The sequence below is a fragment of the Hoplias malabaricus genome, chromosome X2 (genome assembly GCF_029633855.1).
Source record: "Hoplias malabaricus isolate fHopMal1 chromosome X2, fHopMal1.hap1, whole genome shotgun sequence".
NCBI lineage: Eukaryota > Metazoa > Chordata > Actinopteri > Characiformes > Erythrinidae > Hoplias > Hoplias malabaricus.
In genome coordinates this window covers 22,722,785-22,741,976 of record NC_089819.1, presented here as the reverse complement: position 1 = coordinate 22,741,976, position 19,192 = coordinate 22,722,785, and the positions used below count along the sequence as shown (strand labels likewise).

Below are 19,192 nucleotides of genomic sequence, written 5' to 3'. Positions count from 1 at the left end.
AGTCATTAGCATATGGTTGTACATAGGCAAAGATGCCTCTGTATAGTCATTGAATAACTTCAGTAAAGGAGTAACTTTAACACTGTAACACTGTGTCACAATGTTGCCCATTATTAGCTGTTTAAAACATGTATAATACATAGGGAGAGTTATGAAGAGAAAAGAAAGAAAGAGTCTGGGACAAACAAGCTCCTCCAGGGAGCTGTAGTAGGGGGCTATTTTACCTAACCCAAATAATTTTTCTAAATATTTTAGATTACATTTGCATATTTTATAAAAACCAGCAAAACATGACCTCAGCTGCATATTATTACTTAAAGGGAACAGATACATAGATATATATATACTGTCAGTCCAGGGTTAAGTGAAGTCAGAACCAATTCAATCATTTACATTTATGTAAGCCCGAAATACTCTGCAGATTTACACGCAACTTTTCACCCAGTTAAGCCAACAGAGTTATTCTTTACATCCCAATGACTTACAAGGCAAGATGAGGGATTTTGTGTTTTACATAGTCACATATATAGGGGACTGCAATTCGTGACATAGTCACATATTTTCCACATTTTATGCGACAATATCACGATCATAAGTGAATGGGTTATTACCATAGAAACACTATGCGACAGTAACAGGAAAACTCCTCCTCATTACAGGCGTCAATACTCACAACATAGAAAAAGGCATAATGCGAATTACACAACATAGGTTCTTATTCCACCAAAGGCATGAAGTATTTTATTATAATATTTCTCCTAAGCAGTGCTTATTATTGGTGTCCTACTTTAGCTTTAATTCTAACGAGAACATTTCTTTCACTTAACGTTATTTTGACTAATTTTCAAAAGGTTAACACTGAAAAGGACGTTTCTCTAGTCATTATTTGCTTCGATATTTTAACAAATAATAAATTAGTAAGGTTATATTTTCCGTAAATAAAAATAAGACCGTGGTATTAACGAATGGTAAAGACGCCTTGATGAGGAGGAGTTGTCGTGTTACTGTCGCATAACACAGGGCACGGATATGACGGTTTCTATGGTAATTGCGCATTCACGTATGATCATGATATTGTCGCATATAATGTGGAAAATATGTGACTATGTCATGAATTGCAGTCCCCTATATATGTGACTATATCACAAACAGGTGTGAGACCTTGTTGTCAAATAATGAACAGGAGAAAAAGTTAGGAGCAATTTGCAAATAACTAGAACTATTAATACAGCCTTTCTGTTCCTTTTCAGTGTCACTCTCATTATTCAAAAATAAACACCAATATACATTAGCTTCATAACAGAGAAATGCTGAGATGCTAACAGTTGATTAGATTTAGTGAATGTATTACATAAAATATACCTGGTTAATAATACATTTATTTAACATAATACATAGGTTTACATTACTAATACATTACTAATACATTAATAATACATTACCTGGATGGCAGTCAGGGCAGCATTGTCCCTGTCTTGGCACAGAAAGGGTCCCAGTGGGGCAGGTGGGGCAGGAGCGCTGGTAACAGGTCACATGACCCTCCCGACACTGACATTCCCGACAAGGACCCTCACTCACACTCTCCAGGTTCTGTGATGCACACACACACACACACACACACACACACACACACACACACACACACACATTGCCAACACATTTTATTGTCTATCATCAACCCTTCAGATATTACAAAAGACTTTTTACTAAAAAGATCATCAGTAGTGTGTAATTACATACACTGCCATCAAAAGTTTGGGCACACACAAGCTAATCTTAATTGCTTGATTTTCCATGTGAGTTTTTTAATTGGTGCCTTATCCATCTTTATTTAAGTACTACAGAAATTGACTGAAAACACTTCGAAAAACAAGTATCTCCAAACTTCTGATGAGCATTATAAATACAGGAGGTCCTCGGGTTACGTCAGTCCAGAGTTACAATGTTTCGTGGTCACGACACATCTCCCATTTACTGTATAAAGCCTTGTTTCGACTTAAGTGGTTTTGCGTGGTAAACGTTGTAACACGAACTTCGTGTGTGGTGTGCGCGGCGCAGCGGAAGAATACACGGTTACGCGGCTCGGGACCGAGGAGGATAGGTGTTAGGATAGTATAAGTGCGTACAGTATGTTATTTACGTACAGTATGTACGTATGTTCCGACTTAAACCGAAAATCGGTTTACGACGTGACGTAGGAACGGATCAACGTCGTAAGTCGAGGACCCCCTGTATGGTGTTTCCTGAAGAGCATTATTGTAAGCTCTACTTACAGCAAGACGTCTGAAACTTTTCACAATTGTTTTCGTTCCCTGAGGAACAAAGTTTGTGTTAGTGCAAATGATTTCTCCTCATTATAAACCCCCACATATTTGCAAAAGCTGTTACTATATGATGATAAAATTAGTATGTATTCTGTACCTCCTTCCCAGGGTGGGTGTACACACAGGAGCTGACTGCAGCTTTACACTCCGGGCAGCACTTTCCGCTCAAATAAACCAGCTCTTCTCCCTGACAAACAGACATTTTAGATTCATTTCAATTTAAAAAAAAAAGACAACCCGGGAAATGTCTGAATTGTTCCACAATGTCCCAGACGACTCATATTACAGCAGGAATGCCTGGAATGACCTGGGTGACTCTTTTCTAAAGCTTGCTGGTGGTTGGCCTTCAGGAGACAGTCAGTGTGCATGTGTTTTGCTTGACCCAGCTTGATTGCCTCAGCTATCATCTCTTTAAAGGGAGATCTCAGCAGGATCTCATTAAAACTGAAACATGTGGAGTAATAGCTTTCATTCTCACCCTCACTCAATCGTCCGTCATCTGGGGAAAGCTGATAATTCATCTCTCTAACTTGTAGCTAACAAGAATTAGACCGGGCATGGATGAATGTGAATGCAAAAAGCAGACATCTTGAACATGAAATCTTTGAATTATATTTTTTGCTTTGTTGTGGTTGAGTAATTTAAAGTAGAAATTGTAAATATGTATTCTATTCATATTTCGGAATATACAATTCATCTAACTTTCAATTTCAAATAATTGTAAAAAAATGTAAAGGTTTTCAGAGCAGGTGAATTACTCGTGTTGTACACTGTGCCTGTTTGAGCTCCTGAAATATATGAAGCATCCCAGAGAATCAATCACAAATATCTGTAATAGAAATCTTAAGGTATATCACAGAGATCATAGCATGGTCTCTATAGGCTATAACACATTTGCAATAAATGTGTGCTTTTTCAGTCTTATAGAAAGCCTCAGTACTTTTGCAGGAGAATGCTAAGTGTTTGTCTCCATTCTAGTTTCCATTTCCATTCTATTACAAGTGACCAACACATGTCACACCAAATGGCCCGAGTGGTATTTGACCCTAAGTCCTAGTGCTTGGGGCCACCTAGTTCCTGCTGAGTAGCACCTTAGAAACATAACAGCTGCCTTTTGCCAATTGAACCATCAATATCATGAGAGTAAAAATCTTTCTAAAAGAAGTTCAAGGAAATCCTTTAAGAATGTTCCCAATTTAAAACTTCAAAGAGCTTTATGAATCATTCTGAGTTCCTCTGACCTTGACCAGCTCTTATTAATACTTAACACATTATTTAAGGCTGATAAATATTAAATATAGGATTATAAAACTATTCTAAAGGGGCAATTGAACTGAATTTTGAATGGTAACAATTGTAATCAATTACCAAAGTATCAATACATTTTCTTGCCTAAATAAGAGCCTCAATATTCTGTTAAACGTAAAAATATAATCATAGGTCATTATTGAATTAATATAATGAAATCTTAATAAAACGTGAAGTAATTTTTTTACATTTCTGTCTACATTTAGCAGTGATCTGTTCCTCATTTTATGAACTCCACAGTTGGCCCTTCTTTAAATGTTCAATTGGCAGAATTTAGGCCAGGAACCCCCACGGTGCTGTGAAATAACATCTTGTAATGATGCAGCTGTAATGAAACAATGTGTTTGCTGCAGGGAAAGAGTGTTACAAGTATTTTCTTGTGGAATGCAGTCCCATTACCCGTGGGCACTCCAGCCTGGCACACTCAGATCTCTGGCAGAGCACCTGTCCACGCTCACACGTGCAGAACTCACAGCCCGTCCCATTCCACATATCTCCATGATAACGAACAGCACCGTCATAGAGACAGCTGCCTTTAGTGGACACACACTCCTCACAGCACTGACCCATCCTCTTCACTTTCATCAGGCCCTGAGGATATACACATGAAATGACAGGAGGTGAACAGCAGATAGAGTGTTAGAAGGCCCTATGATTTTATTATAATTCTTCTGAAGGTGCTATACATCGGAATAAATTAGCACTTTGTACTCGGATGTGACTCTGGGCTGTGTCTCTTTTCCCTCTGTGCCCTGTGTTATATAGGACAGTGCTTAATTTATAAAACAGAGGTAAAACACATCAATTCACTACCAAATTTGGACAATTTCTCATTGTCAACCTGAGCCAATATTCACCAGTTATATAACATAAAGTTTTTAGGGTTTATTATGGATCAGTCTGGACGGCCAATCAAAATGATCTAGACAAAACTGTGTAACGCCCTGTCAGTTTTCCGCACCATGTGCTCATGTAGCACATGGCTCTGGTTGCTGTTCTTGTCTCTGCCCTAGTCCCGCCTTAGCTCCGCCTTCTTGTCAGTGTCTCCTTTGTAGTCCTGCCCTCTCGTTATTGTCCCCAGGTGTTACTTGTCAGTGCTCTGTGTATATATAGTGCCTTGGTTTCAGTGTTCCCTGGTCGGTTCTTCTGTCACGGTTGGGCAGGACAGACAAGGGAGGAGGACGTAAACGCAAGGAATCTTTTATTTAACAGGACCAAAAAAATAAAACAAACACGAGTAAGGAGTTTCACAAACTAACCACACAAACGAAACAGGAACAGACAGACAACCCGAGAACAGGGGTAGACATGGGTGACGCAGAGAAAGAGAAACACACAAGAACCGACCAGGGAACACTGAAACAAAGGGACTATATATACACAGAGCACTGACAAGGAACACCTGGGGACAATAACGAGAGGGCAGCACTACAAAGGAGACACTGACGAGGGGGCGGAGCTAGGGCGGGACTAGAGCAGAGACAAGAACATAACATCACTTCAATCTGGAAATCCTCCTGAAGCCATTTTGATAAATTAGAAAATAAAAAACGTATCCATAAATTTTTCCCTTCATATGTATTAATTATTGAATGTATCAAGCACAACTAAAAACATGTCAGTAGCGTACTGTATTGACGGATCATGTGAAGTGGTTCTGGCCCAGTTTATCAGGTTCGCCCTGCAGCTAAACCTTCAAATCCTCATTCCTCCCAATGCTTTGCCGGAGCACTGTTCACAGTTATAAACATAACTGCTGCTGCCCTTCACCAGTTTACTGAAAGGGGCCAATCCAAGATGCCGACTGTATTTCAGCTTAACTCGTTATTTATTAGAGTGTCTGATGTGAAGCACTGGTCGTAATGGGTTGTGTCTGACCTTGTTGCAGCTGAGAGGGGGACATTTCTCTGTGTGACACAGAGACTGGCCGTGGTTACACACACAGGTGGTACAGCTGTTTTTCTTCCACTGCTCACCCTCCTAGGAAAACAACGTACGTTTAGAGGGTTAAGTGTTCAGCAGAGAGCACTGCTGGGACTCAAGGTTACACAGAATTAATAGGACTTGAATACTACACTGATATATTTTCAAATGCATCTGATTTTATTGAATCTAGACAAATGCAAATGGCTTATTGTAGTGTAGTATGGCGTAAAATTATTATACAATACAGAATTAGACAAAAAAATGCAAATCGTTGCTGTCCAAAGTAAACCATGTATCTCCAAAAATATTAACTTCACAAAAGGGATAAGCCTTCTTACATTTCAATGGAAGTCGATGTAAAAAAGATTGTATTCCCTTATCGTTTTGGAGCATTTCTATTGGTCCATTCATCATTAAATTTTCACACAATATGAAGGACAACAGCTGGGTCCAAAAGGTGTAACAATGAAAAAAATGGAGATACGTGTTGTTCAGTGGAGAGCGACGAAATGACAGACATTAAGAGCTCTATGTCTTATTTTTTTCTCTCTATGGGAATAAATAATGGAATTCTCACTATCTCTGTATATATTATATATATATTAGTCTCGTCCAGGTAAAGTAGGCAGTGCTGCTGCCATGTGGACACTGCATTCAACAAGTCAACAAAAATAATAAGAAGTTTAAAAGAGAAAACTGCAAGTTGCAAAGATATTTTCCTCAAATCTATGATCTTTACTCTGCACACTGTCCTGCTGGGCTGTACTGAGTGAATGGCTAGACTTCCTTTCTCTATGTAGTAGAGAAATAAAATATCACTCAGGCCTAAGTCTCTCTCTCTCTCTCTCTCTCTCTCTCTCTCTCTCTCTTTCACACACACACACACACACACAGAGACAACTTCCCTGACTCTCGCGCTCATTCATTAGGTTTCTTTCTCCTCCTTCTCCCTGGTGCTGTTCGCCCGAATTCCACCCTTTTGATCATCTGTGCTTGTGTTCCTCTGAAATGTGATCCTAGATAAGGTCCACTGAGGAACGCACTCTCTATTTTAGCTTCTTTATTCCCCTGATTAGTCCCTCAAATCTGACTAGATTTAACAAGCTGATTTTACAAGTGCTTCTAGTCCAGTCCAGAGCTCTAAGACACCTGAGTTAGCGAGAGATGGCAAAATGATAGAGAGAATGGGCTCTGAGACTGGGACTGGGAACTGTGGTGATAAATACTAATGGAACATCTTTTATTTTTTTAGTTTCTGAAACGATCAGTCGTTCAGTAGAAATACGTTACAAACACTGATGCCACAGACTATAACCTATGCTCTCTAAATGTATTCATAAAGAACATTAAGGCATAAATATTGCCTTGTCAATTATGGCATAAATGCAGACTGTATCTTTTTAGCTGTGTTAGAAAATATTTTTCTTAAACATATAATAAGTGGAGAGCTATAATACTCGATTTAATCATCTGTGAATGAGTTTGTACTGTAAACAGAAGCCAGAAATAATTTAAAAAAACACCGGCCCCATGTGAACGGACATGTGAAACAGAGTTAATCCTGACGGTGCTCTGAAAAGACAGCTGTGACATGTAAACAGATCCTTTAAGCCTCATCTTTTCCTCCTTATCTTCAAACAGTAATGGCTCTTGTTTTCTCTCTCTCCCTCCCTCTCTCTTTTCTCTCAAGTCTCTCCATTCATCCACATCATTAATAGGGTCAGTACCTTGTATTCTTGGCCAGCTGCGATGCAGGGGTTTGAGACACACTGAGGGCAGCATTGTCCAGGCTGGATCACCAGGTTTTCATTCTGTAAATATACAAACACAAACACACCCATATAAAACGTATTTACACTGCTGTGTGATTCTTCTTCTTTTATGTCAAAGTTCATTTCATTGCATAAATATTGCTTTTCAACTTTAATAACAATTTACAAGGCTACAGTTTCTTATTTGAGCCACTGTACTGACCGGTTTGCATGTGATGGGCGGACACTCTGCTGTAGAGCACAGTGTGTTTCCGTTCTGACACACACACTTGGTGCAGGGGCTGGGGGTCCATTCTTCACCGTCCCTGTGCTCCTGTCCCTCCCATGAGCATGACACTGAGTGAGAGAGACAGACTGGTCCATAAGTATTTTTGAGAGAGAGGAACCCTTTAAAAAACCCTGCATATAAAGTACAAAGGAAATGCTGCATGTCCAGAAAGCAAAGGTCTGGTTTACAGTTTACTGTTTTTATTTTAAAACACTTCTGGCATTATACGTTTTGGAGATACATTTACTTTAAAGGATGTCGATCCTATTGTCACACATGTCACATCTGTTGATATTACAATGACAGTTCAGTCAGTGTTTCCATGGTTCAGAGAATGACTGAGTACTTTGGTCAAGTGAAGACTGCCCCCCTCTAAGGAGACTCAGAGTACAGAATCTTCCAGAGGCTTTACACTCTTCTGTGTTGCAACAGTAGCATGTATTATACCACCACAGAGTATTTCATACAATTGTTTGGCCAAAAAAGTCCAATATTTATGTTCTTTAAAAAAGTTTATATTGTATATAAACTTTATATATTATATAATGTGTACATGTCAACAGAATGAGTCAAAAATTTGCGCTTGGTGTTTAGCAAGATCTAGGGGCATCACACGGCAGCAGACACATTTTTGCTCCACGGTGAGTCCATGAAAAAGCAACAACAACCCTCCACAGCCCTATATCTGGGAACCCTAGGCAAGGCAAGTTTATTTATAGAGCACCTTTCGTACACAGGGGCAATTCAAAGTGCTTTACAGTGCGATACAGAAAGATCACAGTAGAATTTAAAAAGTAAAAGAAAATAAAAACAATTAGAAAGTATAAAATAGAATTAAAACAGAATATTAAAGGCTTAGCACCAGCTCTATGAAAGTGTCAAACAAATAAATACAGTGGAATTTGAGTTCCTAACTTGTGTTTATTGATAGTCAGAAAACATGTTATTTATAACATGACGTAGATGGTGGACAATGGAGGTGAAGAGGGTAAGGACACTCACTTCGCCTGTTTTAGTTGGTGTTAGTTAACGTTAGCTTGACTTGCTAAACTCGGTGGCTCAGATTATACTCGGCTACGTAGCTGCATTACGGAGGTTTATAGTGTCGGATGAATTCGAGTTCGACTTTGATCACATTTACAAGAATAACGGTACCTCTAAATTTGAGTTTAGCTTATTGCTAGGCTATTGTCATGAATAGTGTTGGTTATTTAGCTAGATACTGTCATAACAGTCAGTCATAACGGTGTTTTACCGCGGCGTTGTTCAGCTGCTGTCCACCAGTGACGTCACGGTCGCGTTCAAGAATTTCCGTAGCGAGCTCGGGTTTTTCCGTCAATTTAATACAATTGTCAGTTTTAAAGCAAATTAAGCTGCTATTTTCATTTTAATTCATACTTATATATGTCGGTAACTAAAATAACGTGAAATATTCATGGAGGTCCATTAAGTGGTGCTTAGCCTTTAAAAAAATGATTAAAAGCTATTCAGTAAAATTTAAAAAAATAAAAAGAGAAATAAAAAAGGACAGTTATTAAAATGGTACTAGAAATAAAATAAGTAAATCTACATTTTTACCCTAGTTTAACTAGTAATATGGTACTAGAAATATAAGACATATTAACAAGACTGATATTATCAAGATGTTGAAATTATGTTTTGCAGTGTGGATTGTAAGATATAGAGCTTCCTGAATGTCTTAAATGTATTAAAAGCTAAAGGTATAGGAGAAAAGGCTGATGAAGAATGTGTATCAAACAGCTACTGCAACATCCAGCCAGGTTTAAAATCTCCTCCAAACGAACATCGCAAACATTTATGCATGAGCGTGTCAGACCTGATTCTGAACGTTGTATAACATACATGAGTGATGAAAAAATGATGGCCTTGGCAGATGTATAGGACATGGGCTTCAGTGGAGGTGAAGCAAATCAGGCCCTTATTCGTGGAGCAAATGAGAACTTGTCGAAGTGCTGCTGTAAAAATTTAATGGCAAACATGGTGCGGTGATTTTGCTTTGTAAATGCTCTGAGACAAGCTACGCAGACGGAATCCCCCTAGGGACAGTAAACACAGTGAACTGGAAAACTTTCAGAGAAATGTCTTTACAAAAGTAAATATAAACATTTTCATTTTACTTTAAATATAGATGAGCTGCCATGATAGGCATGCTGTCCAAAGTTGGCTTCTTTAATTCTGCATTGAAGCTACGAGGCTAATGAAGCTAACAAATAATGCAGTTTCTAATAGTGGGAAACCCTTCAATACTGAACCAAATCCAGACCCACTCCATGGCGCATAAACAGTTTCATTCAGGGAATACAAAGCAGTTTGTTATCGTGTGTAAAAACGCTAATAAATAGTTAGTTTAATTGATGATGTTTGCTAGGGGCAGCATGGTGGCGCAGCAGGTAGTGTCGAGTGTGGTGTGTTCTCCCTGTGTCTGCGTGGGTTTCTTCCGGGTGACTGTCTGTGAGGAGTGTGGTGTGTTCTCTCTGTGTCTGCATGGGTTTCCTCCGGGTGACTGTCTGTGAGGAGTGTGGTGTGTTCTCCCTGTGTCTGTGTGGGTTTCTTCCGGGTGACTGTCTGTGAGGAGTGTGGTGTGTTCTCTCTGTGTCTGCGTGGGTTTCCTCCGGGTGACTGTCTGTGAGGAGTGTGGTGTGTTCTCCCTGTGTCTGCGTGGGTTTCCTCCGGGCGACTGTCTGTGAGGAGTGTGGTGTGTTCTCCCTGTGTCTGCGTGGGTTTCTTCCGGGTGACTGTCTGTGAGGAGTGTGGTGTGTTCTCTCTGTGTCTGCGTGGGTTTCCTCCGGGTGACTGTCTGTGAGGAGTGTGGTGTGTTCTCCCTGTGTCTGCGTGGGTTTCCTCCGGGTGACTGTCTGTGAGGAGTGTGGTGTGTTCTCCCTGTGTCTGCATGGTTTTCTTCCGGGTGACTGTCTGTGAGGAGTGTGGTGTGTTCTCCCTGTGTCTGCGTGGGTTTCTTCCGGGTGACTGTCTGTGAGGAGTGTGGTGTGTTCTCCCTGTGTCTGCGTGGGTTTCTTCCGAGTGCTCTGGTTTCCTCCCACAGTCAAAAAGCACACCTTGGTAGGTGGATTGGCGACTCAAAAGTGTCCGTAGGTGTGAGTGAATGTATGAGTGTGTGTGTTGCCCTGTGAAGGACTGGCAAGGACTAGATAAGGGTTACAGATAATGAATGAATGGATGATGTTTGCTACATTATGGTGGTAAGAATGACTCAGTGTCATTACAAACACTGATTTGCACATTGCACATGACACATCCTAACTGTAGATCACTCCTACCTCCATTTCGGGCACATTTTGGGCAACACTCTCCAGTTGGGATGTAAGGGCTCTGACCGCTCCCACAGCTGAGTGGAGGGCAGGCAGGAGGGGCACAGGTCACTTTCCCCAGAGAACATGTACACACTGAACATTGAGAGTCCCTCCACTGGCTGTCATGCTGAAGAGATAGAGGATCAGTGAGAGGTTAGGAGGCTGTGGGAGATCTGCTGTTGTTTACACTGCATGACGACATCACCACGAGCTAATGCTACCTAAAGCCCCTGGAGCAGAGTAGAGTGCATTCAAAGAAAAGTCACAATATCATTTGCAAAAAGGCAACTTTAAAAGAAAAGAAAGAACTTTATTAGGAATTTAAACGTGACAACAATTTTCCAAGTATCTTTTGAGCAACAGAAACAATATTTACCTACAGTTCTTTGCAAAAGTAAGCATCAATTGTTTAATTATCAAAAAATGGGCAGTAAATACAAGCTATTTATTTTAACAGTGTCAGAAAAAAATCAAGAAATGTATTGTTATTAAGGACGTTCGCTAATTGTCTTGTTTACCTCATTATTTTCTTGAGAATTGCTTCTGTTTTGTCATGAAAACATCCACAAGCATTCACAACTCGACATATTTTTAAATCTACCTGACCCTGTTGTTTGGCATATGGCATTTGACAAGATGAGATACAGTCTCTTTACTTTAGGGGAAATAAACAGTTCGTTAATAAAGAAAAAAACCCTCTTTATTTAAATAAGCTGGGTTTTATGAAATTTTGAAGGAACTTGGAGAAAGTTAATTACAGAATTAGGCCCCTGTGCCAACACAGCCGGCTCACAGCCACTCGAGATGGACGCTACTCTGGCAGAATCTTAAACAGAGCCCAAATGCTTGTTAGAGGAACAACGTGGAAGAACAGGAGTTTCTGTGTGTCAGGGAAGAGTGAGACATTAACAAGAAGGCAATTGTTCATCAACTGAAGCAATCAACCTCTCTACACTTCTCGAGAAGAGGCAGGGTCTGCCAGCAGGGCAGTAAAGCTGAGGCCTTTCTTGATGTCTTTCCACAGGAGAGTCACTTACCCCATACGCCGCTCCATGGTGCTGGCAGGAGCCTGACGACTGTGGGAAACACTCTGGACAGCACTTGTTGGGAGGGATTCTCAAACGCTCGCCCTGGGAATGCATCCAAACAACAGCGTTAGCATGCTAGCTTAAGCCTTAGCAGCACTGCTAATTGTCTAAATGAGATATTGATGAAGAAGCAAAAGCAGGCAATTACACAGATAAGCTGATCGCTTTCAAGTTTCTAAAGAAAAAATAAGAGATAATTAAGGGCTGATAACACAGGGTTGAGCTTATGCTTCTGTGAGTGCCATATCTTGAGTTTTATTGCCGTTTAAATGGAAGCCACTGGAAAAGTTTGCAGAAGAATGGATTTTTGATTTTGCAGAGGTTTACTGAGGCAGGAAAGGATATAAACTGAAAGTAGTTAATGTTCTTTTCTTAAGTCAAAGCAGCACAAATATATCAAACATTTACCCCCTCTTTTACAACGACAGTAAGAACATTCAGTGTCCTGTATTCATTCATTTTCCAGTTACACCCCCATCAGCCTAATCCAGCCATCCATTCACTCATCTTACTGACTCATTCTCCCACCCAACCATCCATCCATCCGTCCGCTCATTCATCCATCAATCAGCCGATCCTCTCATCCTTCCGTGTATTAATCTCACCAGAAAATTACTTTAATAACACACTTCAAAAGCATGTCTTTTACCTTCTGAAAGTCACACAGAGGATTTTGGCATCGAGTAGCTTTACAGATGACAACATCTCCATGGCAGGTGCAGTCTTGGCAAGTTTCTGATTTCCAAGATGTGTGGTTCTGCAACAAAAAAGCCAGAAAATTATAAACAAAGGCCCATTAGTTAAAGACCATCTAAACCAGGGGTCTCAAACCAAATCCACGGAGGGCCGTGTGGGTGCAGGTTTTCTTTCCAACCACGCAAAAGCCCCACACTACTGAAAGTCAAGATCTATTGATTAGATCCAATGATTAAAAACAGGTGGAATGAGGTGTGGCTTCTGTGTGGTTGGAAAGAAAACCTGCACCCACATGGCCCTCCGTGGATCTGGTTTGACACCCCTGATCTAAACCAATACTGCTGTAGAAGGTCCAGAATCAAGCAAGAAGTGTGGGTGTTTCTCCCAGTTCTAGGTTGAGGAAATAATGCTGTCAGTACTGAAATCATTATTATTTATCACAGATATTTAGCAGCATTTTTGGAAGAGTTGATGTAACAATGCACCTTGTAAACTGTACCACACATCACTGACTGTAGGTAGATATGTGCTGTATAATACGTCTACTGTGTATTGAGTTATGACAGTATTATAGCACCATCTTGATGCGCCATTAATTATTAACACTGACGTCTTTATGAATAAATCATGTATGTGACCAATCCATCAAATGTTCACATGGCATCACAGAACACCACACATTAGACCCATGTGTGTGTGTGTGCTTGGCTTGACTGTCTTCATATTTGTGTGTATTTGTGCACTCTCACAGGCGATCGCTTGATACAAAAACATGGTAACTGATCGGTTACATTTTGGCACTAGAGAAGTCATCAACAGGTTCACTTGCCCAAGCTAATCGGACAATCAGGAAATGTGAAGCAAAGTATCCCATGGGGGATTTCACTTAGACAGTAAGTAATTAGATAATACGTGCAGCATGGCAAAAATAACAAGGACAGCACCAGTGGTACAGGTCACATTTCACTGGCCATGTGGCAAAAAGTGAAATGCAACCCCTGTATAAAAACTACATTTGTTTGCACATAAGCTTGTGTTTATCATCTGAGTAACTACCAGCCAAGCTGGTGCTGTAATGAAGGCTAATGGCTGCAGTATATTATCCGGTTATTTCAGTTCTCTGTCAGTGACAGCTGCCCTGGGAAGTCATTCGGAGATTTTGAGCAAGTGTTGACAGGCCACACGTTTCGGCACAGCACCTGAAGCTGTTCATTTCACACAGACGTCTTAATGTGACTCGGATCACAGCCCATATATTTGCAATAACCCAACTCAGAAGCAAGACTTAAACTCCTAACTTGATGGAGCACATAATAATTCATAAAGTAATTTGTCGGATTACAGTCGAGCTCATACAGAATTTGGTCGGGCCACGATTGGGTTCAGGCAGATTGTGTGCAGCTCGAGCTGAAATCAGACTTCAATTAGGCTCAAGTTGAGTTTGGACCAAACTGTCAAGCCTGGTTAAAGCTGTAGCAGGAATGTGTATGAATGTACACAGCCACACTGTGTAAATGTGCAGCTAAAAGAGAAAGAAGGAATTCTGCCCAACCTTCAGGTTCTGGCTTCTGGAAAATTGAAAAATGTACAGCTTTAATAGCAGACGACTGCTGCTGAAAAGCACTGCTGATAGACACTTGTTAGCTTTTCATCATGTGTATACAGGAGAGCAGCTGCAGAATTAAAAAAAAAATCAGATACTGGGTTTGGCTTTGGCGGAGAAACATGATAACACACCACACGCTCTTAATATTATATAAAATAAAGGCCACTTACAAACCCCTATCATTTTTCTGGATATTATAAATAGTAATCAAAATGAACAGATCATGGGTTTGAAGAATACTGTAGCCTCAACAAACTGACTCCCCCTCCATTGTCTCCACTGTCCTTGCCATCAACACTTTGCACACTTGTTTCCTGACATTGATTTTCTGTTGCAGTGCTAGCTTACATAAATGAGACGCCACCCTAGTGAATGAATTTTTAATAGCTGGTTTCTGTTATGACAGTTTGCACTGTGCTTATCTAGCAGTCTCTGCTAAGATAGTTCTTTGAGCACTGCATGTGCTTACACACACACACAGACACACACACTGGAGCCACACACTAATGGAATTTTGCTCAGCTGAGCAGTGAGGCATCTCACAGAGAATGAAAAGGGAGAACACTGAGCAGTGTTGTGTATTAATGTGTGACAGAGATATAAAACTCACTCTACATTAGACGTACAGCTACAAATCTGGGGTAATTTCCAGTTTCTTGGGTTCCACCAAATATTCCTCTCCAGTTTAGTCATAGGATGTCATTTTACACACTCAGTTCTAGCCATTACATGATGTCATCAAGCAACAAGGATTCATTTCCCTGCTTAGAATTCATAATTAAACTGTAGCTGTTCTGATCTGAAAATTGCAGACTTGTTTCAAACATGGGCGGTACTGTGGTGCAGCAGGTTAGTGTCGCAGTCACACAGCTCCAGGGACCTGGGGGTTGTGGGTCGGTTCCCGCTCCGGGTGACTGTCTGTGAGGAGTGTGGTGTGTTCTCCCTGTGTCTGCGTGGGTTTCCTCCGGGTGACTGTCTGTGAGGAGTGTGGTGTGTTCTCCCTGTGTCTGTGTGGGTTTCCTCCGGGTGCTCCGGTTTCCTCCCACAGTCCAAAAACACACGTTGGTAGGTGGATTGACGACTCAAAAGTGTCCATAGGTGTGAGTGTGTGAGTGAATGTGAGTGTGTGTGTTGCCCTGTAAAGGACTGGCGCCCCCTCCAGGGTATATTCTTGCCTTGCGCCCAATGATTCCAGGTAGGCTCTGGACCCACCGCGACCCTGAACTGGATAAGGGTTACAGATAATGAATGAATGAATGAATGAATTTCAAGAACACACTATTGCAACAAAATCTATTTTTATATCAATTTGAATTATATTAAGTTATTAATAAATTAAATTCAATTACATTTTATTTTAGTAGAAATCCAACAATTTCAAACATTCAGAAGATTTCCACCGTAACTGTCGCTGTGCCTCAATGACTCACGTAATGAATGTACAGCATATAACCTGTGACTGCAGGACATCATTATCTAAATAAGTCAGATTATCACAATAATCACAATATTGATTTTTTAATCGACATTACTGCACACAATAAAATATGGCATAGCTTTATTCAATTTTGTATTTATTTATTTATCTAGCTATTTATTCTTATTTCATCGTCCTTATGATAATGAGGGGTGTGATCAATGTAGTGTATCATCATTCCTATTGGTTGATGGATATCAGACTCCATAAATATTGTGTGCATGCCTTGTTCCATCAATTTTTGCACTCATTTTTCAGTTTTTGTCATTTTTCACCATTGAACCAATGAGAGAGAGCGGAGTTTAGTTATTTCAGTTGGTCACGGATCTAATTATAACGAACGATATAAATATCAAAATTAAACAACAGATAACAAAAGATATGTGTTTGTAACAATATAAAGCAAATAACACAGTATCTGTCATTTATTGAAAAGCATTAGCCCTTTAATTCACACATTCTCAACTCCCATTTTAGGGCCACTGCCCTTGTATATTTAAGAACTGGTAAAAGAAGCAAGTCACTAAACATAAACATTGGCAGAGCTCTTGTGACCAGGCTGCTTTTAGAAGCGTCCATTCAGGTGACCCCTCTGACCCTCAGTGAGGAAGCAAAGCTCAAGTGACGGAGTCAGAGTGGTGGCGTAGAACCGTCAAAAACCACTTTTGCATTTGCCTCTAGCGTGTCAGGTACTTCACAGTCAGTACAGCACCTGGTGTTTTAACCGAAGTGCCACTTCTCCCAACAACAGTAAAGTCTGAAATGGGAATTCTTTTAGTACAGCAGCATATAATCAGCATGTAAGTGAGAGTTAATAAAAGTCTTTAGAAACCACTGAACAGAATAACTTTGTATAAAGACTCAATGTTAATTTTGAGCCTTAATGGTCTTAATGAAACATATATGACATTCTTTTCCAGGAAGAAAATGTTATAGCTCATAGGTTGTTCTGTAATGGCTCAGGACACAAAATGGTGGTTCTCCTGGCTGCCCAAATCACGGCAGAAATAAATGTGCACCTCAACTCTCCTGTTTCTACCAGAACTGTCCGTCGGGAGCTCCACAGAGTCAATATACACCAAACCTTTGGTCACTCATGCAAATGCCAAACGTCGGTTTCAATGGTGCAAGGAGCGCAAATCTTGGGCTGTGGCTAATGTGAAACATGTATTGTTCTCTGATGAGTCCACCTTTACTGTTTTCCCCACATCCAAGAGAGTTACAGTGTGGAGAAGCCCCAAAGAAGCATACCACCAGACTGTTGCATGCCCAGAGTGAAGCATGGGGGTGGATCAGTGATGGTTTGGGCTGCCATATCATGGCATTCCCTTGGCCCAATACTTGTGCTGGATGGGCGCGTCACTGCCAAGTCTACCGAACCATTCTGGAGGACCATGTGCATCCAATGGTTCAAACACTGTATCCTGAAGGCGGTGCTGTGCATCCGGAACGACAATGCATGAATACACACAGCAAGACTGGTGAAAGATTGGTTTGATGAACATGAAAGTGAAGTTGAACATCTCCCATGGCCTGCACAGTCACCAGATCTAAATATTATTGAGACACTTTGGGGTGTTTTGGAGGAGTCAGGAAACGTTTTCCTCCACCAGCATCACGTAGAGACCTGGCCACTATCCTGCAAGAAGAATGGCTTAAAATCCCTCTGACCACTGTGCAGGACTTGTATATGTCATTCCCAAGACGAACTGACGCTGTATTGGCCGCAAAAGGAGGCCCTACACCATACTAATAAATTATTGTGGTCTAAATCCAGGTGTTTCACTTTTATTGTCCAACGCCAGCAGAACAAGAAACAGATTTGAGCCACCTGCTGTGTGAACGTATTCTAAGGTCTTAATTTCAGGCGACATTTGAGCAGCAGGAGTCTAAAATCTCTTTTGTCTTTCCATCTGATCTCTTTGATGTATAGGAGTCCTTTTTAAGTTTTCTTTCCTCTGGGTTGGTCAAAATAAGACAAGGATAAAACACCACAGCACTTCTCCCCCTGTCTAAACAGCCCTATTCAGAAAGACAGGTTTCAGTGACTGTTCCTTTAAATGAGAATGAGCCACAGCTCAGTTCATCCCTCAGCCCAGCAGTGAGGAGCGAGGAGTCAAAGTTCTGGTTTGTAACAATTTTCAGTCTGTTCTCTTTCTTCTTTCTTGCTTCCCCCCAATTTACCCAGTACCCTGTAATTCTCTGCAATTGTTGTGTTTTTATCTGTTTAACCTCGTCTTTGAGTTCTCACATCAACACAAGACCAGCACTGTGATGGGAGAAAACTCAGAGGAGGACCTCTGCATTTGATGTAGGACTGGGAGCAAGACATGTCAGAACGACTCGTTGTATTCCACACTTTTTGTCTCAGGCAGACCACAAAAACCGACTGTTCTGCTTTATTACAGTTAAAGGGGGCATCTATGATTGTGGTTAAATGCAGTTCTCTCTGCTTGTTTACATTCAGAAGCTAAGCTTCTTTTAAGGCGGAATGGTGTGTTTGAGCAGAGAAACTGTTGTTTGCATGTGGTTGAATTATCACGGAAACTATTTGTAACTCGAGATTTTTTTTGTAGCACTTTTAATAATGCAGTTAGCTGTCCACGAGTTTGGAGAAGTTTCCACCTTAAAACAGCACAAATAAGTAAATATTACCCATCTATGAAGAAGGAATAGGGCAATATCCTCATTGCTGTTCTTGCTTTTTAAACTTTGGAGTTGTCTCCGTTGTCTAAAAAACTCCAGATGCCTTTTTTTTCACGTTAACTTATTTGTTGATATCTTTTACTCATTTTTAAAACACATTAGACCGGTTTCGAGCACGCAAACAGACTGGAGAACTAGCCATCCATTATCTGTAAGCGCTTATCCAGTTCAGGGTCGCGGTGGGTCCAGAGCCTACCTGGGATCATTGGGCGCAAGGCAGGAATACACCCTGGAGGGGGCACTAGTCCTTCACAGGGCAACACACACACTCACACATTCACTCACACATTCACACCTACGGATACTTTTGAGTGGCCAATTCACCTACCAACGTGTTTCTTGGTCTGTGGGAGGAAACCGGAGCACCCGGAGGAAACCCACACTGACACAGGGAGAACACACCACACTCCTCACAGACAGTCACCTGGAGGAAACCCATGCGGACACAGGGAGAACACACCAAACTCCTCACAGACAGTCACCCAGAGGAAACCCATGCAGACACAGAGAGAACACACCACACTCCTCACAGACAGTCACCCAGAGGAAACCCACGCAGACACGGAGAACACACCACACTCCTCACAGACAGTCACCCAGAGGAAACCCACACAGAGAGAACACACCAGCTCCTCACAGACAGTCACCCGGAGGAAACCCACGCAGACACAGGGAGAACACACCACACT

The 19,192-nt window shown here is 41.0% G+C and overlaps 1 protein-coding gene across 1 annotated transcript in view; it reads right to left on the bottom strand.

Moving 5' to 3' along the window:
* Nucleotides 1-19,192, bottom strand: part of LOC136677369 (extracellular matrix organizing protein FRAS1-like) — a 177,743-nt gene that overhangs the window by 112,803 nt on the left and 45,748 nt on the right. The window contains exons 3-12 of the mRNA XM_066654892.1: nt 12,668-12,775; nt 11,968-12,060; nt 10,898-11,057; nt 7,533-7,666; nt 7,286-7,369; nt 5,511-5,612; nt 4,032-4,223; nt 2,422-2,511; nt 2,274-2,312; nt 1,443-1,590 (exon numbers count right to left, since the gene is read on the bottom strand). Coding sequence (XP_066510989.1) covers nt 1,443-1,590; nt 2,274-2,312; nt 2,422-2,511; nt 4,032-4,223; nt 5,511-5,612; nt 7,286-7,369; nt 7,533-7,666; nt 10,898-11,057; nt 11,968-12,060; nt 12,668-12,775 — 1,150 coding nt within the window. The remainder of the gene's footprint in view (nt 1-1,442; nt 1,591-2,273; nt 2,313-2,421; nt 2,512-4,031; nt 4,224-5,510; nt 5,613-7,285; nt 7,370-7,532; nt 7,667-10,897; nt 11,058-11,967; nt 12,061-12,667; nt 12,776-19,192) is intronic.